Below are 23906 nucleotides of genomic sequence, written 5' to 3' on the forward strand. Positions count from 1 at the left end.
AGAACTGATCTTGTTGGAAACTTAAAGATCTTTGATCATTAAATTCACGCTACAACTGACAAAGGCAATGCCTTTAAAATCACCAAAAACACCAGTAATTCTAAAAAAAAAGGTTGTATGCTAGAGAATTGTCTTCAAAGTGATAATGAAGATTCTGAAGAGGATCTAGAATCTTGACAATACTGTGTATTTATTCACTAAAAATTTAGAGATCTTATGAGGACGAAAAATAAACGATTCTCTAAAGACCCTCCATCTTCATCAAATATTCCTCACAATCGTGTGCCTCTAGGAAATATGAATATTAATGATAGTGATGATGAAAATATGGCTCAATGCTACAAGTGTAGAGGTTTTGGTCACCTGGACAATGAATGTCCAGATCCAAGGAAATACACTAGTAGTAAAGCTCTTGCAATGACTTTTGATAATGCATCTAATAGCTATAGTTAAGAAGAGGAAGAAACTGCATCTGCATTTGTTGTTGTTAGAGCATAGATCGGTTGAACCTACCAAGCGTTGGTATGTCAAGTTTGGTTGTCATATTTTAGTATCAAAACTCATCTAGAGTCAACTTCGTTTAGTTTAGAATAGAAAGTCTAGGAATGTTGAGACGTACAAGTATTACTCTGAAGACCTGAAGAATGGGAAGAAGTAACGACTACAACGACGACATCATCCTTCCACTTGAGGTTAGTAATATTTACTTGATTTTGTTTTTATTTCTAACGTGTCTTTCAAGTCGTGCTATATTGAAACATAACATGCGAAGCTCTATATATTGTACATAATACTCTAGTGGTGAGACTTGGTCATAACAGTACGATCAAAGTATCAAGGAAAACATATCACGAAGTATAAACGCTTATCTTTTGAAACTTCGTAATTACGACGTCGACATAATCTATCGTATATAGTTATTTGATTATGTGTGCATTATATAGGTATGATTTTATCCTAGAAAACTATGTATCTTTACACTAGTTTAAGAAAGTAGATGTATGAACTTGTTTTCATAATCGAAAGGGAAATCATGATTGGTATTGTTATTTATTGAATATCTTTTGGATGACCAATCGAAGATGACTTTGTAGAACCTATCTTAACTTTGTTGAGATTTGAGGTATAACCGGTCATAGCCTATATGATATAACTAGTTGTAATCGGTCATGAGCTACATTGAAAATCAAGGTGTAATAGATCACGAGCTATATTGGAATGCAAGTTGTAACCGGTCACAAGTTACTTTGGGAACCAAGGTATAACCGGTCACAAAATGAATTGGGAAGTTAGTTGTAGTTGATCACAAGCTACCTTTGGAAAGCAAGGTGTAACCGATCACAAGCTAACTCGGGAAGCAAGGTGTAACCGGTTACAAGATACTTTGTTGAGAAAGGTGTAATCGATTATAGCATGTATTGGGAATCATGTTATAACCGGTCACAACATATATATGAGTGATAGTTTAATTGGTTCCATGTACTAAACCAATAACAATGGTTCACATATTTCTTCATGGTGTGTGTGAATTAGGGTTTTGGGTTTGTCAAGTTGAGAAGCTTCCAGATGTCGACATGTTTGAACATGTACATAACTCTTATCATTTATTGTTCAAAGGTATTCCTTGATACTCAAGGTGATCCCTGGTCCGAAAAAGTGAAAAGCATTTAATTATGATTTTCATCATATATGTTTTAATTACCAGCAATTAGCATATCCTCTGGAAAATATTATTAATTAATGTGCTAGACTAATAATATAAGTTTTTCTATGAGAGTTTTCATAAATATTGGTTAACATTAATTGGAAATATGAAAATCGAATTTAGGTACTTTAATGCATATCTTGAGAATATTTTCGATTTTGGAATTTCCTTGTTTTCCAAACAACCTTGGTCTATAAATACTTGCAAACTATCCTAAGAGCCTGAAAAAATTCATTTCTTATTGTTTCTGGTGGAGCCGTCTATCCGGAGATGAAAGTATCCTAATTACGCGAAATCTCTTACGCCCACTCGTCTAAAGACTTCTGTGGGATCAAAAAGCTCTACGAGTACCGTTGGTGGGAAACTAGATTATTGCAGTGTTATTAGTTTTTGATTATTGATTTGATTGACTACGGTTGTTGAAACTTTGATTGCGCCTAGTTTGTTTATTCTTGAGAACCTTCTCTTATGATATAAGGCTCACTCAACGAAATTCTTAAAAAATTGAGCGATTGACTCAACAGGTAGTAGTAATGGTCTTTTTTCGCTTGTTTTTCATATAATAATGCCCTAATTTTTTGTTATTTAGATGTTTTTAAGTCATTTCTATTCAATTTCTCCCTAGGTTTTATAGATGCTTGAAGAAGAAAAAGATACTTTTCAAAGATCTTCGTAACGAATTTGAAGAAATTCAAAGATTAAGAGAGAGCTCCTTTAGTGGTTTTGAATTTTGAGATTTCTTTTCAAATATTAATTTTGCTATAGAAAATTCATAAGGAACAAATTGAAAAATGGCATGATGATATTAAGGAACGGGGTCACTGAACAAAATGCATGGAGAAGCAAATACTAGTGTTCATATAACTTCTCTCTGTTCCAAAATATCCCGATTTGATCCCCTTGATAAGGTAGTAGTAGCAACATTTAGTGATTGCATTCAGTTTGGAAATTTAGCATTTGATTATCGATATAACAACCGGGTGAAATTTTATACCTCATATTCTCTCATTTTCCATTGAATGGTATTTATTGTCACCCATTGATTCTATCTTGGATTGGGTCTGCAAGTTTACTTTCGCATTTTATACCTCATATTCTGCTATTTGCCATTGAATTGCATGTTTTTTAATAGGTGTCACAGGGGCACATAACTTTGAAAAGTGATATAGAACAATAAAAATATTTAAAGAATGGTAAAGATGATTATATGATAGTTTTAGTAGTGGAAGTGATAATGATCAACTTTACTTTTGTTTGAATATACACTTTTCAAGTGGTGGGGTTTCTTTTTAGTTTGGTGTTGGTTACTCACTATATTTTGACAAATTTAGTCATGAGTACTAGAATATCAAAACACATTCCCAAACAATTTAGTCATGAACTGTTGTTTAAGAATGGTGTTGAGTGACATTGTATGCTCCTGTTCTTACATTTTGAAGCAATTATTTTATTTGCAAGTTTATAATTTGTATATGGTTGTGTATGCTTGTTTTCTTTCTTGTTTTTTCATTTTTTCAAATTATATAGTGATTGAACTTCAACAATCACCTTTTGTTATCGAGTTGTTAATGTGGACATAGTCGTGCACCTGTTCATTCTTGACGTGTACATAATTGTACACCTATCATTTCCAGAAAACTTAAGTTATAGGGGTAGCTAATGATTCTTTACATCACCATAAAAAGGAGTTAGAGTATTATCCCCCATATAGTCTGTTTAGTATTGAATGATCTTATATGGACTGATTTGATGGTATTCAACATGCGAACCTTTCATTTATGAACATTAGAAACTGCTAATTTGTCAAGTCGAGCCAGTTATACTTCTTTGTTTGCCACTCAAGTGGGTTAACATAAAATTTAAGAGCATGATGTGAACCATTTTCATACTTCCTTTCATATACTCTTTTTCATTATAGAACACCGTTTTTAAACACTTCTCGTACAAATTCTAATACCCTACATGGAAATAAAAAAAATGATTTCATGGCTCACTCTTTGTTAAGGTAGGCCGTCCCGTATTATATATACTCTACAAAAAGTTTTGTCACATCCTTGATCAACCAGGTAGTCGTGGTTAGTTTGTCATCAAAGTTTAAGTTAATTTGTCACTATCTTATGCATCCATTTATACTTCAGTTTTTAGTGCATTATAGATGATGGTATCAGGTTTTCTGTGCCTAGTCTCATCTTGTAGAGCTATCTGAAAGGGAATAGTGACTCGTTACTTCAAAAATTTGGTCATGAACTTTCTTACGAAGTAGTCCAACTACTCTTTTAGAGAAACTGATGATTTGGAGTATTATGAATCAATTTTGAATGGATACAGCCTTTTAGATAACAAGTTTTGTGATTGAATTCCAACCAGGTTACTGGATTCAGATAGATTGAACTTAGATATTCATATTTATAATCGTCCAAGCACTCTCACGGTAATATCAGATTCAAGGATCATTAAGTTGGTCTACTTGGAATTGTATTAAGGTTTTGTCCATACATATTACCGAACAAAAAAGTTGGTGGTGTACTTGGTACCCCCTCGTTTTCAGTTAGTAACATAGAGTTTACTTGTTCCATTTCTATCTACGCTTTTCTCAAGTCAGCTTATATTGAAAACATAACATACAAAGTATAGTTTGTTTACTTAGTCTCTGGTATTGATGACTTGGCCATTTTACTATGTTCAAGGTATCAAGGAAAGATATACTAGGTGTTTTATGCAATTTTGGTATATGGAGTTACGAAGTATAGTTTACCTATGAACTTCGTAGAATTGACATACCACTAATTGGTAATTCTTTTAGTGTGTTGAACGTCCGATTGAATCCATACCTTGGAATTATGATTAATTACCTAGTTTAAGAAATAACAAAACTTGTTTTGTAGTTGAATAGTTATTCAGTATAATCTCTAGCAGGAACGGTCTTAAGGATCTATACTGGGTCTGATCCTATGGATCTCTAGTATGACGGATCCTATATAACCAAAAGTGCATGTTCGGATTTTCTACTATATTAGGGTTTATATAGATATCGGAAATTTAGTATGGTTAAAAACAAAAGGTCACATAATGTCGACATAGTGATTTGAATATTGTTAAACTCTTATTACTTAATGTTCAAGTATCTTGTTGAAGCTCAGGGCGAGATCCCGAAACCGAGATACTCTAATATCTTATAGATATTCGAATTTATGTATTTACCATATCCCAGAGGTTTTTAGATATCCAGTTAGTATATTAGTAAAGTATATGAATGTATGCTAGCTAAAATTAGTTGCTGAAAATGAGAGGGTAACAAGTATACCACAAAAAAATTTATTCGACAACTTGTATAGATAAAACCCAATACAATCACAAGTAGGTCAAAGTAAAGACCCTTGAAGAAGATTGTATATATATTTTCTCTTTCTTATCCACAATCAATATTTATATACCAAAGGTATGTGAACCTGATTGTGTAGAAGAGTTCTTGGACGATCTCAAAAATTAATATCCAAGATCAATCTAGTCGTATTCGAATTCTAACAAGCATGAAACTTGCAATCTATCTTTCAGCATATGGATTCAACAAGAACAAGTCTTGTTTTTTATCTCAAATAATAAAGACTTAAACTATTTAGATTGATTATGTACTGCTTGTGTTGTTCCTACTATAAACATAAACTATATAATGTGGAAAACAAAAGATACAAGACACCAAAAATTTTGTCAACAAGGAAACTGCACCTGCATAAAATCTCGTGACCTCTTCTAGCTTTGGACACTGTATTAAGCCAATATAGACAGTAGCCTACTATCAAGCTTCGTACCGGAATGTCGTTGAGATCAAATTAACTTTATAAAAAATCCAGCTGCACTCATGTTTCCTATATATATTGAACCTCGCAAGATTCTATGCACTTTATTCCCTTAACTGACGTCTTTTACAGCCTAAGAGTTGTTTCAACCTCAGTGAAGACTTTTGATACCTATTTTCCTCTAACAGACATTCATATTTGATTTCTCTTTTGATGTATTTCAATCTAGGTTTGGAAATCTGTTTGCAGTGGACAAAATCCAGCAAACCTCACGAACCCGGAATACTTACACTCAGTTAGATGAGAAGCCTGGATTTATATCCACCTTTCAAGAACAATCCAAACAAATCAAATAAGAGTTTATAAATTTATGTTGAGGAAACACAAAGGCCAAGACAAAGAGAACTTTGTGATTTATATCTATCTCGTTCCTGATCCAAGTTTACAAAAACCTCAAAGATCGAGATCTGGATACACAAACTATCATGTAAAAGATAGCCTGACTGTGCTTCAAGATTCGGTAAGTGAAGTATACAAATTCGTAACCTAGAATATATTTCTATGAAGAACCTAGGTTATAGAAGACGACTCTAGCTTATCAACTAGGATACAAGAGTGTCAGAGACTAAGAAATCATGTTGCAAGAGTCTTTCTATTTATAGATTTTCAAGCTTTAGTTAACTTTGAATTCAATCTATAATGGCTTGATATCCAAGCAAACACTTTCTAAGTTTAGATAAAATTCTTATTAGGAATTCATGTAAGCATGTGAAAAGTATGCCATGAAATTACACATAAGAATATGCATTATGGTACAGGATTTAAGAACCATGCACAATGACGATTCATAGCGCAAGTGTACCTTTGAATTTACAATCACTTAGCGGTATCCAATAACATTCAAGACTAAACAATAATCACAATCCCAAAGTGATTTTGTGAATAAAATTATCTTAGAAGTGTCTATGAGAGATTTAGCAAAAGCGAACATGGTCGTATAGAATAGTTCGCGTGCTTCCACTAATACTGGAACTCTATAGGTGTGCAAACCACTGGCAGTTTGCGAAATCGGGCTTTAAGGGTTTGCAACCTTGGCATTTTGGAAAGTCAGATTCAAGGGTTTAAAAACCTACCCCATTACATAACTCAGATGTAAACTATAGTTTGTGTAATTCAGACTAACTTAGGTTTTACATACAAGTACGTGTACCTTGCGCCAAGTAGTTCCTAAGTATCTCACAATTAATTTGAAACATTCACAATAGTCATAGACAATATGCGTTGTTGCTTGGGCAATTTCCAAATGATCAACTTGAAACAAAAATAGTTTGTGAACAGAAAATTGTTCTAACTAAGATTGCTAAGGATTTACGAACATCTATTGCTTGAATCATATTTCTAGAGTTTAACCAAGACAAGGTTGAACTCGAAATTTCTTCTTTGCAAATTAGATCTACTAAAATCATATGATATAGTCTCATAAGATAGAATGGTAAATGTTGCGAGTAAATAGGATAGGTATGTATTAACATACCTCTTTGTTGATGAAGTTCTCACAAGCGTTTTCGTTTGTCCTTCAGTCTTCGAGGGTTATTCAGTTATGTCTGCTACTCAACTACCATACTCTAATTGTAGTCCGAGACTTGATGACGAGGTGTCGAACTCGTAAATAAATTCCTTACTTCTCTTTAAACTAACTAGTAGTATGCTTAAAAAAAAAACTAACTAGTAGTATACGGATAAGCAGGTTCGTCCCTAAGGGAGTAGAGAGTCAAAGTTGTTGATTAAACTTCTGAATAAGAATGATGCAAGACTATGGACACAAATATTAATGCAAATATGAGGATGAGAATAATCAAGGACTCTTTATCGATCACGGAACAAGAATTTTATCAATATAGCTAGTTTCTGCAAAGTTTCCATTATTAGTAACCCTAAAATATTTAATATGCTCAAATATCTCACAATCTCATAAACTCACCGGACACAGAAGCGCTCGACTATTACACGGATTCTACTCATTCGAGCTACCTATAAGTGCGCTCTCTAGATATAACTCGGTCAAATGCATTAAGCTCCGTGAGATAGCTATTCCTAGTGAAAAATACATAAGCTCGACTCATCTACTAGTGTCATTCAATACATATGAATACTTAATTAACAAAATTCCACCGCCAATATCCACATATTTCTACTTGTACTCGGAACATCTAGACAATTACAGGGCGAAGAGTTCTCGAATTATCAATAGATCAACCATTCAATTTGCAACTTAAATGATTGAGATATAACTCATACACATTATTGGTGCCGTAGAGAATGAACAATAATAAGATAATTGCGAGAAAACAAGATTTTTAAATATCAATTTGTACAGTAAAAAATGAACAATAATAAGATAATTGCGAGAAAATATCCTTTTTAAATATTAATATGAGTGCATGGCCCGTCGTCAAAAATCGTCCCTAATCAATATGCTTAGATACTGGAGTTCATAATAAACGAAGCAAAATATAATACTAGAAAAGCAAACCAAAGCGACAGCAAATGGAGTAAATGATGTATGTCCTGATAATGATATTGTAAGGCGAGGTGGACTGTGGAGTTGTTATTACTGCTGGTGTTGGTCGCGACCTCAGGGTCGTGCAGTCCTCTAGTGGTGGTTGTATTATTGTAGAAGGCCTGGAAACTTGAGCTTGTGATGGAACTGGTATTTTTTGAATATGAACTGCATGTTATGTTCTTTTGTTGCGAACAGGTTGAAAAGACGAGGGTACCCAAATATACCTCAATCTAAAACATTTCCACATATAAGTCCGTTCTCCGAAAGTGATTGTCTATAGACTGAGTCGAGACAATACAAATAATCGGTTCACACTTCGTGTAATCGTCTACGGATATGAGATCGAGACAATACGACAACAAGATAACTTGTGTGATTGACTATGCATACAAGACCGAGACAATACAACAACGAAGTATGTTTACTTTGATAAAAGGTTCGGACTTAACCAAACACAATAGGATTGATATCCAGTAAATAGGAATTAACGTTTCTATATTTTACTTCTAATTATAATAAAAACAATTATAATTGCGGAAATAGAAAAGTAAAAGACATAGCAAGATTTTGTTAACGAGGAAACTGCAAATGTAGAAAAACCCTGGGACCTTGTCCAGAATTGAATACTCTCAGGATTAAGCCGTTATACAAAATCAAACCAACTCCATATAGTTGAGACCAAGCAACTAAACCTATAGTTCACCTAGTTCCGTCTGTATTCCCATGCCTCCGACTTGTAGTAAGTCACGTACTTGGAGAAATTCCTTTGGTTCGTATTCCAAACAGTAAAGGAACAACAAATCTGTTGGTAACAACTCGTTTCAAACAAGTGATATGAGTTTTACAAAAGGCTCTTCCATTTATCCCAATAAACTCCTTTGTCAGGTCCTTAGATCTATCTTTTCAACAACTACCAAAGTAATTGTTAATATTTTGCCATCAATACTTCGAATCACAAAGAAACGCATTGATGCCGATCTATTCAACTAATCAATCCAATTTATCATAAAGATAAAACGATTATAGTTGGATCCTTTTCCAGCCGAAATAAAGTTTTGTGCACACCAAAGATTATGAACCCAAATATATTCTTTGTCTTCAAATCTTCTTTGATCTTCAATAAACACCTGCACACAATCAACTTGAATCTCTTGTGATCAATCACACACAGAACGGAGTCTGTTAACGATGGATTATCACAAGACGTCTTTAGATCTACAAACAGTCTAAAGATCCCCGTCGAAACTTCGATCTAGTTTGAGTGAATCTCATATCAGAAGAGAAGATTCTCAAGCATAAACAAACTAGGTGAAATCAAAGTTCAACAATTGTTAGTCAATCAAATCAATCGAAAACTAATAATAAACTGCAATTATCTAGTTTCCCACCAACGGTACTCGTAGAGCTTCCCAATCCCAAAGAAGTCTTTAAAATGAGCGGTCGTAAGAGATTTCTCCTAATTAGGGTACTTTCCTCTCCGAATAAACGGCTCCACCAGTAACAACACAACTAGGTATTTTTGCTGGCTCTGAGGATTAGTTTGCTCGAAATGCAAACTTCAATATTTATATACCAAGGAAGTTTGGACACCAAGGAATTTCCAAAACCGAAAATATTCTCAAAATATGCAATATATTTCCAAATTCGGTTTTCATAATTCCTGGAAATGCCCTGTCCAAATATTGACCGAAATCTCAGTAGAAAGTATCCAATTAGTAAATGCACATTACCAATTTTTATTTTCTAAAGATATGCATTTTAATTGCTGGAAATTAAAAGGATATAAAACTAAAAACCTTAATTAAAAGATTCTCAATTTATTTCGATCCGGGATTCTCCTTTAGCTATTAAGGAATATCTTTGAACAATAAAAGATAAGAGTTACTGCACATGTTCAAAGTATGTCGACATCTTTACTTTGTAAATCCTTTTTCATATTTACAATCTTGGAACCGATTTGCCACACTTCCAAACAAGTTTAAAATTGGTTCATCTGACTTCCAAGAACTATGTGATTGATTATCCTATCAAATCACCATTAATGGGTTTCACGGTTCTACCTCAACATAAAGTTTCGGTTCTACCTCCAAGTGGGTACTAGGATCGATTACACTAGTTACCATAAAATGGCTAACTAAGTACTAGGATCGGCTACCACTTCTTATGGTAAAACTTGTGATCGGTTGACCAAGTTATAGGATCGGTCACACCAACTTACTAAAACTTGTTAACCTACTACAAGGATAGATTACACATCTTGTGATTAGTCCCAACCAAGTTCTACGATCGGTTACCCAATGACTAGGAATGGTCACTCCAAATTCAAGATATCGATCTTACCATGTCAGGTGATTACTTAAGATCGGTTTCACTAATAAAATTCATACCAATACAAAAGTCAGGCCTTGTGAATAGCTTCAAAAACATGTCCTCATTCTGCATATACGACCCACAGACTCATAGCTATCTAATGGAAAGGCTGGTCCAAACAACTAATGGCAACAAATTGAAATGTGATTTTTTCCAATGGTTCATAAAAGTTTTGGATTCCTAGAATGGGTCCAGCTGATGCATCAATGCATTAGTACTACTTCTCAACATCTCTCAATACTCTGAATTTCAACCATCTAGAAGGACTAGAAAAGGAGACCCTATTTCTCTTTATCTTTTTATTCTATCAACGAAATGACTCTTCAGAACTCTTGCAGATGCTCATCAGTCTTAACAGATATTTGGAATCAGAGTTGCTAGGGGTACTCCTCCAATAAATCATCTCTTGTTTGCAGATGATTGTCTTATTTTTACTCATGCTAATTTAACCAGTGTGAATAATCTCTTACAAGTAATGTCACAATCTGGTCAAGTCATTAATTTTAACAAATCTTCCATTTTACTTTGCAATAATATGGACCCTGATGTTTTTGACGCTCTCAGGCACACTCTTGGAGTTAAAAATATGGACAAAAAAGAAAAGTACTTAGGATCTCCTCTTCTTATTGGCATATCTAAAGTATAATATTTTGATGAGGTTGCAACTGCGCTAGTTGGCAAGGTAGTACACTATATCAAGGAGGCAAATAACGATGGTGAAGGTTGTTCTTAGTTCAGTTCCTATGTACCAAATGAGTACTTTCAATATGCCAACGACACTTATAAATAAGTTAGATTCCATGCAAAGGCAGTTCTGGTTGGGTCATAAAACTAACAAATGGCGAAATCTCATTGCATGGCAAAATTTGTGCATCCAAAAATCTTGGAGGTTTGTATTTTAGATATTTGGAGATTTTGAATCATAGTTTGTTCACCAAGTAGCTTGGGGAATTTGTTTACAATTAAGTCTTATCTGTGTGCAAATTCTTAAAGCTAAATACTTCAAAAAATGAAGAGTTCATTAACATTAATTCTGGAAAAAAAGTAATACTTCTTTGATGTGGAGAGAAATTGAAGTGGGTCTATCTGTTCTTCAAGAAAAATACTTCATATAAGTGAATAATGGGGAGAAAACCATAATCTAGATCGATAGCTGGATCATTAATCTGTATTTTAAGCTTGAAACTTTAGATCCTTCATATTTGAATTATGTCTTTGTTAGTGAGTTCATCATTTCTAATACTTCTTCTTGGAATGTTAGTCTTTTTAGTACTTTGTTTACCACTGAAGTTGTTGATAATATGCAGAGAAGGCAAATAACTCATCATAAAGAAGATATCATCAGATGGAGGCTAGCTAAAAATGGTATCTTCACTATCAAGAATCCTTAGAAGAGTGCCTCATCAAGCTGCTCTTAACATTGTTTCCGAAGAAATATGGAAATCCTTATGGTATATGAAGCTCCCTCACAGAATTAAGCTATTTACTTTGAAGTATCTCAAAGGAAATGTCAGTACGAGGCAAAGGCTCTCTCACAATTCAACAAAACTTTGGAAACTCATTGCAGTATATGTAACCGTGAAGATGAATCTATGTATCATCTATTGATCAACTGCAATCATGCAAAAGCAGTGTGGAGATTAGTAAACATTAATCTTGATCAAGCTGCGGACAATTGTAAATCAATTGTTGAGTGGATCATCTCTTGGTTCAATAGTGATGTTATAACTGGTATAGTTGAATAAAATACTTTGAGGATTACTCTTATTGTTGGTTGCTGGCTAATATGGAAAGTAGGATGCGAATGCATTTTCCTAGATAAATTTTTAAACCCCATCTCTGATGCTTCTAGAATAAACTTTCATCTGCATAACTTTATTTTGGCTACAAAGCTCACATGTTGTTAGTACTTTGGTTAATTCAGATACTCAAGACTCATCTGACGTGTTTAAAGTTAAAGTGGATGCTTCTTTTGACTATCTTACTAACACTGCTGAGATTGGCTTGGTGCTTTATTCATCTACAAGTAATTATGATTGATTCAAATGAACCTATGCAGATAGAATAATTGATCCTGAAGCTGGAGAGTGCATGGTTGTCCTAGAGGCGCCGGTGAGTTGGATTAAGGGACTCATCAACAAGATTCATCTCATTTCTGATTCTGAAGTAGTTGTGCAATCTATTAATTTTGATAATGTTAGTGCCAGGTGGGAAAATAACAAGTTTATTAGAAATATCAAACTCCTTATTTTTCTTGTAGCGTTTGGAAAGTTTCTTTTGATAGAAGAAATGGTATAATAATATTGCAGATACCGTCTCTAAGAGAGTTAGGAGCGAAAAACTAGTTATTGAGGTATTGTGATTATTCTCCTTGGATTAAGACTTTGTTAAACGGGCATATTAAGCCTGGACCATATTAGCTTATTAATAATTTTATCTAAAACAACAACACTTGGATATCTATTTAAAAGATTTATATTCATAATCTTGGATCATTGCTCTCACGCACAAAAGGAGAAAAGGAAAGCTTTGGAGTTGAAGATTTTCTACAACTTAGGGTTTGATTTTATTTTATGAAATTTTTGATCCTTGAAAGTGTTTCATGCTTTTGATTTTATTTTTCATGGGTTATAAGAAACCCATGATGAACTGATTTCATGTAATCCAAAATCTAGAGCATGTTTATCAATCAAAGTATTCTTAGTATTCATAATCTGTTAATTGTCGTTTATGTTCTACCATTAGTATCATTATTTATGATTGATTATTTGTTTGTTTAAGTCAAGAATTAAATGAGCAAGTGTTCATATCTAAGGCTACACTAAAGTATGAGATCCGGAATTGTCAAAGAACTCTAGTCACAAGTAACACAACGTAATTTCTAATGACGGGATGTTGCCATGATATTATGTGTATAAGCGTAACCTAAGTTAAATTTTAGTGGCTCTTGCGACAAAGTGCTTGAATTAGCCTATTTCATAGAGATAATTGCTTTCAATAGGTTTGAACTTGAGTGGCTCTTGCGCTAGGCTATATAGTGAGAAGATTTTAAAGTGTGACTCTTGTGCCTTTGATGATAACAGTAATTTTACTGAAATGCCCACGATGGGATGCTTTAGGGCTAGTGATATTAAATGAGATTGAATATTGGTTTTGATTTAATTGATAACATGTCGATGACGGAAGATGAAACCTCTAACCAGTATTCTCATTATATTGTCTATAACTTAAATTACTTAAATTGTTTTCTTGCTATTAATTCAGATACATATAAACCCATATCTCCCCATGGATCAACCTTATTCTTATCACTATACTCTTATTTACAATTGTGAGTGAAAAGAACCTGAAATAATTTTGCTTGGCTGACAACAGACCATGATATAATGCTTGTTTATGCATTATTATATAATGTATGGATATTTACGATGCATTCCTAACGAAAAGCTAGGAACATAATAATCATAATGTGTAGCAACCAATGAAGGTAACCTGACATGTCAACAACTGTTTTCGGTTCCCGGATATGATGAAGACGAGTTGTTTCGCATAGTTGGATCAATGTTTATTCTTTATTGTCATGATGTGCTTGGGAATTGAGAGCTATTTCAACAGTTTACCATGCGCTGGGTCAGAAAGCGTTGTTTTGTATCGACAACGATTTGCTGGAATGTGTATATCATGGGTTAACTCAGCCGCACAGGCATTAGAAATAAAGAACCGGGTTTCCCCACTCTGTATACCCTTGAAAAATCCATATTAAGCGAGCGTTGATCACGGGAAAGCATAGGGACCTGCTAGGTTGGGGAGGGGATGTTAGACTCGTTTTTCCGACCCTTCAGTTGCAGTGGCAGAAGTCCAAATATACTATGAGGATCCTACATCTAAAGGCTCTTTCCAAATGCCATTAATCTGGTAGTCTACGAATCTATGCTGTCACTAATGAAAATTTTTCCCACAGGGCCTACAGTACATGACAACATATCTAACTGAGGTTTCTGTAGTAATATATCCCTTCCTAACTTTGGATCTAATGTCTTCTTAATCATCTAATTCTAAATTTTTGATGTGGTTCACAATTAACCATACACTGGACCTACATAACAATGCAACATAGATAACCCATATGCTCAATAACATGGTGTACTGTACTCAGTACAATTTGGAGATCAAGAAGCGAAGAACTAAGAAATCTGGTTCCTATGGAACGCAACCTTAACTACAACATTCAGATATTTTCATTAATGAAATGGAAGAAGGTTCTTACATCATAAATAGAAATGATTAACCAAGTAATAACGGTCAGATAGTGTACACCTGTCACTATCTGATCGGTCATTACTTACCCTATCAGACCATAGTTATTACAACACCAATAATCAGCTAAGGGCAGCCAGAGTGCCACTACTACAAGAGAACAAGACATGTGAATATGACATTGCCGGTAGCTAAAGAATATCCTTGTCCTCAAGGATAAAGTTTCTATAGTGAGAGCGTACAGCGGAGATGTCCTCCCATGTAGCATCTTCATGTGTGGTGTTAGTCCATTGAATCAGCAATTGTCTCACTAGTTGCTTTCCCCTAAGAATGGTTATGTTCTTTAGCACTTTTTCTGGTCTCATGGTGATTTCACCTGCATGATCTATAATGGGCAAGGTAGGAGAAGGAACATGTTGTTTACCAATGTGTTGTTTAAGCTGTGAAACATGGAAGACTGGGTGAATTCTTGCCTGAGATGGTAGCTGCAAAATGTAGGTCACTGAGCCAATCTTTTGGAGAATGGGAAATGGTCCATAAAACTTGGCTGAGAGCTTAAAGTTCTTTCTCAGTGAGACTGATGCTTTTTTGTAGGGTTGCAGTTCTAAATAAACCATGTCACTAACCTCAAAATTTCTATCCTTCTTGACTTGTCGGCATAAAATTTCATCCTTTCCTGAGCTTTGTGCAAGAATTCCTTGAGTATGTCCAGCATTGCATCTCTTTCTTTCAAGTAAGACTCAACAACAGCTACATATGTTGTTGCGGCAGATGGAAATGACATGTGAGGAAGGAGGTATCCATACAAAGCTTGAAATGGAGACATTTTCAAGCTAGTGTTATAACTAGTGTTGTACCACCATTCTGCTAGAGGAAGCCATTGTCACCACTTGCTGGGTTTGTGACCAGTAATGCATCTTAAATAGGTCTCCAAACATGAGTTTACTCTTTCTAATTGGCCATCAGTTTGGGGATTATAGGTTGTGCTGAGGTTCAAGCTTGTGCCTAGAGACTTAAATAAATCTTGCCAGAAATGGCTAGTAAAAACTCTATCTCTGTCAGATACAATAGAAGCAGGTAAGCCATGAAGTTTAAATACCTGGTCCAAGAATGCTTTGGCTACAGAAGTGGCAGTGTAGGGATGGTGTAGAGCAATGAAATGGTTGTATTTAGTAAGCCTGTCAACAACCACTAAAATAACACTTTTTCTATCACTGGAAGGCAGTCTTTCAATGAAGTCCATTGTGATATGTTTCCAGGCATGCTCTGGAACTGGTAATGGCTGTAATAATCTAGATGGAAAGGTGCTTTCTCCTTTGTTCCTCTGACAAGTATCACATTCAGCAACAAAGGGTAATATGTCTTTCTTCATATTAGGCCAGTAGAAATAGTTCTTGGCCCTGACATAAGTAGCTTGCATCCCAGAGTGACCACCAATTGCAGAAGAATGCAGTGTGCTTAGAATGGTCGATCTGACACCATTACCAGTACCAACATATAATCTGGATTTGTATCTTAAAACTTCATCTTGATAAGAATATGGTGGTGCTGAGGTGGAGGAGAGTAGTAGTTGTGCGATGAGTTGTTGAGCTTTAGGGTCACCAACATAGTTGTGAAGAAGTTCAGTCATCAAAATAAGTTTTGACACAGCTAATGCAGCTAGATGTTCAGTGTCATGAGGTCTTCTAGATAATGCATCAACAACTACATTCTCCTTACCCTTATTGTATTTAATTTCATAATCAAAGCCTAAAAGTTTCATTAACCACATGTGTTGTAAAACTGTAGTGATTTTATGCTCTAGGAAGTACTTTAGACTCTGATGATCTATGAGGATGACAAATTTGTTACCCTGTAAATAATGTCTCCACCTATGAACAACTTTAACTATGGCCAAAAACTCCTTCTCATAAATAGAAAGGGCTCTTGCTCTTGGTCCCAATGTTGTACTGAAAAAAGAAATTGGTCTTCCTTCCTGAGTTAAGACAACACCAATGCAGGTGCCACTTGCATAATTTTTAACAGTGAATGGCTGAGAAAAATCTGGTAGTGCCAGAACTAGAGTTGTAGACATTGCAGATTTATGTTTCTCAAATGCAATGGTAGCAGCTGGAGTCCAATTGAAAGAATTTTTCCTCAAAAGATCAGTAAGTGGCTTGCTAATGGCACCATAATCCTTCGCAAATTTTTTGTAATAACCCGTGAGTCCAAGAAAGCCTCTTAAGTCTCTGGTAGAAGTAGGTAGGGGCCGACTCTGCATAGCTGCTATTTTGTTTGGGTCAGCACATACACCAGCAGGAGTGATAATGTGGCCTAAGTATTATAACTGTGATTGGCCAAAACAACATTTTGACAGCTTTGCAAAAAGTTGGTGCTGCCTTAGTAATGAAAAAACAATCTTCAAATGCTCAAGATGCTCAGCCATGGAAGAACTGTATATGAGGATATCATCAACAAAAAAAAAACTAGTACAAACTTCCTCAAATAGGGAGCAAAGACTTCATTCATAAGGGCTTGAAAAGTTGCAGGAGCATTGGTGAGGCCAAAAGGCATTACCTTAAATTCATAGTGGCCATGATGAGTTCTGAATGCAGTCTTGAAGATATCCGCAGTATTGACCAGTATCTGATGATAACCTGCTCTCAGATCAATTTTAGAAAGCACTTTGAATCCCTTTAACTCATCTAAAAGTTCATCAACCAGTGGAATGGGAAACTTGTCTTTAATGGTAATGCTGTTAAGTCTCCTGTAATCTACACAAAATCTCCAAGAACCATCTTTCTTTTTAACAAAGAGAATTGGAGATGCAAAAGGACTGTGGCTATGTTGAATGATGCCAGAAGACAGCATTTCCTTGACCAATTTTTCAACTACCACTTTCTGGATGTAAGGACATTTATAAGGTCTTTGGTTAGGAGGTTGGGAATCAGGTTTTAATGGAATTGAGTGATCCAGGGTTCTATGAGGGGGTAAAGAAGTTGGTTCAGCAAATATGTCATTAAATTTAGATAGTAGTGGCAGTAATGGAGTAGGTACTGGAGGTGGAATAGGTGAAGTGGTAACAGAAAAAAGATGACCAATAATGCCATGTGTTGTTTTTTCTAAAAAATACTAACATCTGAACCACTCATCATAAGTAGGGAAGGTGAAGTGGTAGTGCCTTGTAAGGTGATTTGTTGACCTTGATGAAGAAAAGAAACACTAAGTTATAGACAACATCACCCAACTTTTTAAGCCAATCAACACCTAGTATCGTATCACATCCTCCAAGTGGAAGTAACCTCAAATCTTCAGTGAACTGATAACCCTGCATATTCCAATGAAGTTGATGACAAATACCAGTACTCATTGTTTTCTGTCCATTGGAAACTGTAACCAACATCGGAGCAGTTTGCTCCACGTTGCATTTGCGCTTAGCATCCAAAGAAGAATCCAAAAAAAAACTAGTTGTGCTACCAGTATCAATAAGTATGGAGATATAATTTTTCTTAAAGAGACCGGGAATTCTTATAGTATCACCTGCGACAGTACCAATGAGGGCATGAAGTGAAATTTCCATGTCAGAGTCAATTGGAGATTCCACTACTTCCTAAAAAATTTCCTCCTCGTGATCTAGTTCTTGAGAGTCAAAACTTTCAGTTTGCACCATGAACAACTGTTGTCTACCTGTGCACTTATGGCCCATTGAGTAAACTTCATCACAATTGTAACAAAGACCCTTATCTCTGTGAATGTGTATCTGCTCTTGTGTCAGTCTCTTAAGTGGATTGGATTGGCTGATGCAGGCTTAAGTGGTGTGGGTGAATAAGCCTTTGGGGTTGTAGGAGCTGACTTTGAAGCAGTTTATGAAGTTAAAAGTGGTTTAGGAGGAAAGGTGGTGGCAGAGAAAGCTCTAGAGTTAGTAAAAGAGCTGGAGTTGGACCTAACACTTTTAGCGGAGGTAGATTGACATTTCTGTTCCTCCACTCTTGCTAAGGAAAAAGCTTGTGCAAGTTATTTTGGGTAAAACATAGCCACAGAATTGCGCAATTCGTCCTTCAACCCACTAATGAAACTCATGACAAAATAATGCTCACTTAAAGATGGATTGTTAGCAAGCATAAGAGCTTTAAGAGCTTCAAATTCTTCAAAATACTCTTCTACAGAGTTAAGCTGTACCAGTTTATTAAAACTACTACAGAGTTAAGTTGTACCAGTTTATTAAAACTACCAATAAAATTTTCTTCAACAGGATTTTCAAATCTGAACAAATACCATGAGCAAATTCAAACCAGTTTATACGATTTCTACCAACCTGAAAATTGAGAAACCATTTATCAGCCTTGCCATCAAGATAGATAGCTGCTATATCCACTCTGCGAGTCTCATCGATGTTGTGAAGAAAAAATATCATTCACATTTTTGGATCCAGCCACGAGGATTGTCACCATAAAATCGTGGAAAATCAAGCTTGGGTACTCGATTGAAGTGACTTTGAATCCCTCTTTGAGGAATGGTACCAAAAATTGGAGGATTCTCTGGTTGAACACCATGGTTTGGTCCACCGGAATCATCCTGGTGAGTGGATCTCGATGCATAAGGTAATCAGGCTAGTAATTCATCAAACCGTTTGTTAATAATCGCCTGGTTCGAATCAGTCTGTTGTTGTTGTAGAAGAAACTTGTCTTCAATAGCAGCAAAGCGATCATCAGAGCTCAGCTGATTACGTTGAACCAGTTCTAATACATCATTTACTGTCTTAATGTCGGAAGCACCCATCGGAAAAAAAAAATTGTGTTGGCTCTGATGCCAAATGTACTGTACTCAGTACAATTTGGAGTTCAAGAAGTTAAGAACTAAGAAATCTGGTTCCTATTGAACGCAGCCATAACTACACCATTCAGATATTTTCATTAATGAAATGGAAGAAGGTTCTTACAACATAAATAGAAATGATTAACCTAGTAATAACGGTCAGATAGTGCACACCTGTCACTATTTGATCAGTCATTACTTACCCTATCAGACCATAGTTATTACAACACCAATAATCAGCTAAGGGCAGCCAGAGTGCCACTACTACAAGAGAACAAGACATGTGATCATATGACACATGGTATATGGTACGGATATTGCAAGATCATGAATTCAAGACTTAGGGCTAAGTAGTGAAGAAAGAAAACGGAGTTGTTGGAAAATTCACATGCTATAACGCTACAGGCTTTAACCATGTGACATGTTGTGGTGTCTCTCGTTGCGTCCGAGCTTCTAATCATAGATAAAGCTTTACGGGCAGATTACAGCCCAGCATTTGATATTCACTGTAAAACATAACCATTCATATAACAGTAATTACTATCCAATTTTCTGTTAAGCAGGTGTGGTAAATGACATCCACCGTACCTTTTCTCCAAGCATTTGTCTACACTGTTGTCACGTATCCAAAAGTTAGATATGCTTATACGCAGAGTAAATGAAGTTACAATTGTCTAAAATGCACATCTTTTTTATATCTGAACCTCAAAATGCATACCTAACGCAATACAAATTGCGTATAGCACTCATATTTTATGACAATGGTAAAGATGTGTGATAAACAGGGGATTTCCATTACCACCTGCAAAGTGGATGGTGCCAAATCGAAGTGTATAGATATTTCTAAATATTCAATGGTGCCAAAAATCTCATGATGAGTCCCCAAAGAGCCATACTAAACTTCTGTAGAAGCCACAAAGAATAACCACATTCATTTGTTCCTGCCTTATATACACTATAATGCTATAGCTTTATAAGAGCATTGTAGTAACTACAACAACAGGGTTAATTTTCTTTTGTGACTTGCACACTTAAAGCTATCATAGTCAACTCACTAGTCTGATTCTCTCTTAGGAGTTACACTAAAAGAGCCACTTGACTTGAAACAGAAAAATGAGTTTTAAATGTCCCCCTGCATCTTATGGTTAAGTTGATGTTACCTTACATTTTCAACCAGTAAAGAGCCTCGCCCGTATTGTCAAATGTGATGGGACAAGATATAAGACATGATGATGTGTTACAGCCACACAGACACGGTGTCAGTGTCTTGTGTCCAATACGTTACCTTGACACGACAACGTAAAAAACTAGAAAATGGGAACACGGCATATACAAAATAGATCAGTAGTTTATTATAGATAGCAAAATACATACATACAAATACATACATTGATTAATACAAAAAACAGCATTGCAAAAAAACAGAGTACACTGATATTTTCTACGTATCTTCATGGTCTGATAGGTTAGCTGTAGTAGTTGGCCTGTGGCTCAACTGTCACTACATAGTGGAGTTATGTACATTAAGGCCTGAATTGGCTAATTCTTGTTCTGTAGGTGCAGCCAAGCTAGTTTCATCAGCAAAAACATCCCAATAATGAGTAGGTCCTTTGACATATCTATCTTCGTTTCTTGATAATAATCTGATGCTACTATGAACATAGACTAGATCCTCTGCTCTCTTAGGACGGAGCTAAGGAAAAATATCTTATGCAGAATATCCTTACAGATGTCAATCTAAGGTATAAATCTCAATTGTTAATATTTTATTAGATTTCTTGGGAAGTGAGCCGTATCCGACGAGTCTGACACGTGTGTCCGTGTCTAAACGTGTCGACACGGCAAAAAACAAAACAAAAAAAAACTAGAGTCTAAAACTAAATAAACAGATAAAATTTCAACTTTTAATTTCTGGATTACTCCTCTTATAAGAACTCTCCAGACACACTGTATGGAACTCAGGATATCTTTACTTGTAAGATGGGTGGGTGAACTTACATGATGGTTACCTCCTTCTATCATCAAAATAGCTACTTCTGTTTTCTCAACAAGTTTGAAGGTTTACACCTTTCAGAAATACGAGATATGAAGCAGCTATATTTGGACATGTAGAAGATGGAAGTGAGCTCTTTTTCTGGTATGCAAGCTCTAAAGAGGTATTATATAGATGTAATGCATAGTAGCGACCTTTTTACACCTATATCAAAATTACTTAAACAGTAACAACAAATACAACTATAAGTTTTTCATTTCATTGACACCAAGGACAAATATAAATGTCAAAGACACTTCGATAACAGAAAAATTATAGTCTATATTCTTTCATGGATCATGGTAAAAGTTGCACATATCCAGTTGAGACAGCTACCACTAATATAATAATAGGTGGAATAATTACAAAGGCTGCAATCGTGGAGAAGAAAAATGTATCGTTCCTCTGAGAAACATCATCCAAGTAAGCTTTTCTTTTGATGTTTCTCTTCTGTGAAATGGTTAAGAAAGTAGCACTCACCTTCTTTAGATTTTTTTTACCCAACAGAATGCTGAAATCCTCACTTTCTCTATCTCCCACCAATTGCATGAGTTGTTCGCGAATTGTCAATCGATTTGATTTCCCGTCACTTGCATTACCTAGTTATTATGGAATTATTAAAGTAGGATATTCAAGCGAAATGAATGACTGTAGTACAGTCACTGTACGGAGATTGTTGTTTGATTTTTATTACATTCATATAAGAAGAAGAAGAAGAAAGGTGAATATATACCATCAGTGGAAGAGCTCAATTGTTCCAAGAGATCAAGTTGAGTTCGAGCAGAAGAGAGCGATCCTGTACAGAAAAGAAGACAAGCTATGAAATTCCATCCAAAAAAACTGTACAACATCAATCTGCCAATACACCAAGTGTTATTTATAGAGAGAAAAACAAATAAACTGTTGTAGCCATATTGAAGTATCCCCAAAAACTGTACCATTAGAGCCAGGAGGTTCTTCTTCTTCATCTGTTACTCCTTCCGCTCCTTCCGAATGTATAGCTACAGTAAAGGAAGAAGAAGAATAGAAATGGTTTGCCGCAAGTGAATTTGAAGAAGATAAGGAGAGTCTATTGAAAAAGAACAAGTGATTGTGTTTTGATACAAAACTAACAGAATGGGAAAGTAGATTTGGGTGGAGAGGAACAGAACCGATATTCAAAGCCATCCCCAGGTAGAGTAGAAATAAATGATTGCAAGTTATTTAGATCCGCCATCTCAAATCACAAAATCTTTTGCATTTTTCAAAATAAACCTCCACCACCAGATTTATGTTATTTTCCATTTACACAGGAGACAACCACATTCCAGATTTTATTTTCTCTCAAAAAATAAATAAATCCAAATTCTAGGTAAATCGCAGGTTAGATCCAGCGGATTATAAACAAAAAGGGGTGAAACCCAACCCGCTCCATAGAGATTAATAGGGGTAGGGCTATTAGGTGGGTTGGGGGTCCACACCTTATATTTCAAGAGCAACTTAGGTAAGGCCCAACCCATGGATAACCCATAATATGAGGCCCTTAATTAAAAGAAGTTTAAATTTAGGCCCCAAATTATTAAAAGACCTTGATACTCTCGTGCATATTATCAAGCCTATAATTAAATAAAATTCAAATTAGGCCCAAAATTATTAAAAAAATATTTTCAAAATTATTAAAATTACAATAATTTCTTAGCATGTGTAATTAGGAGTTACACACGCATTTGTCTCGTGTAAATGAAAGTTACATATGCATTTATCTAGTGTAATTGTGAGTTACACATGCATTTGACTTGTATAATCAGCGTCAACTCTAGTATGAAGTTATAGGCATAAGCAATTACTCCCTCCGTTCTTAAATAATAGGTTGGTTTCTATAAAAAAATGTTTCAAAAAAATAGGCCGGTTTCCTAATTGGGAAATTCAAATGTTACTTTGGTTTTGTGGGATCACTTTTCTCTTAACTTATTTTGATGACAAGTGTCATAGGGACCATTTCACTTTACTTCTTTTACTGACAAGTGTCATGGGGACCATTTCACTTCACTTCTTTTATTGACAAATATCATGAGGACCACTTTCAATGATTGGTTCTCTTAATTTTTCCTTATTTTTCTCTAAAAAAAAAACCAACCTATTAAAAAAGAACGGAGGGAGTAGCTTTTATGAAGTTATCGGCTACCTTAAATATAACAACAAGCAATCAGTTTTTATAAGATTGAAAGAACAGTACACGCAACAATTTATATTCAGTTTCACATACATCTTGCTAATGTAACTAGCAGTTACACATGCATCTGACTAGTGTAACTAGAAGTTACACATTCATATTGGAATTCTGCACAAAAAACCACCACTACTTCTGGTTCCATTTCTATTTTTTATTTCTTTTTAACAAGAGTCACA

General features: G+C 35.1%; 1 protein-coding gene across 1 annotated transcript; it reads right to left on the minus strand.

Moving 5' to 3' along the window:
* Window positions 1-21706: 21706 nt before the first annotated feature.
* LOC113271738 lies at window positions 21707-22826 on the minus strand. The gene is made up of 3 exons (XM_026521640.1): window positions 22457-22826; window positions 22252-22314; window positions 21707-22117 (listed from the first exon to the last, which is right to left on the minus strand). Exons 1-3 carry the CDS (start codon window positions 22683-22685, stop codon window positions 21816-21818), a joined length of 594 nt encoding a protein of 197 aa, XP_026377425.1. The 5' UTR covers window positions 22686-22826; the 3' UTR covers window positions 21707-21815.
* Between the last annotated feature and the right edge of the window lie 1080 nt (window positions 22827-23906).

Source organism: Papaver somniferum, chromosome 4 (assembly GCF_003573695.1).
Source record: "Papaver somniferum cultivar HN1 chromosome 4, ASM357369v1, whole genome shotgun sequence".
Taxonomy (NCBI): domain Eukaryota; kingdom Viridiplantae; phylum Streptophyta; class Magnoliopsida; order Ranunculales; family Papaveraceae; genus Papaver; species Papaver somniferum.

Bases quoted from the DNA above. Each gene is read 5' to 3' on its own strand.
- LOC113271738 (XM_026521640.1), bottom strand. From the start codon at position 22,685: ATGGCTTTGAATATCGGTTCTGTTCCTCTCCACCCAAATCTACTTTCC. The intron at 22,315-22,456 runs GTACAGTTTTTG...TTTTCTGTACAG, and splicing joins AGAACCTCCTGGCTCTAATG to GATCGCTCTCTTCTGCTCGA. The intron at 22,118-22,251 runs GTATATATTCAC...CATAATAACTAG, and splicing joins ATTGAGCTCTTCCACTGATG to GTAATGCAAGTGACGGGAAA.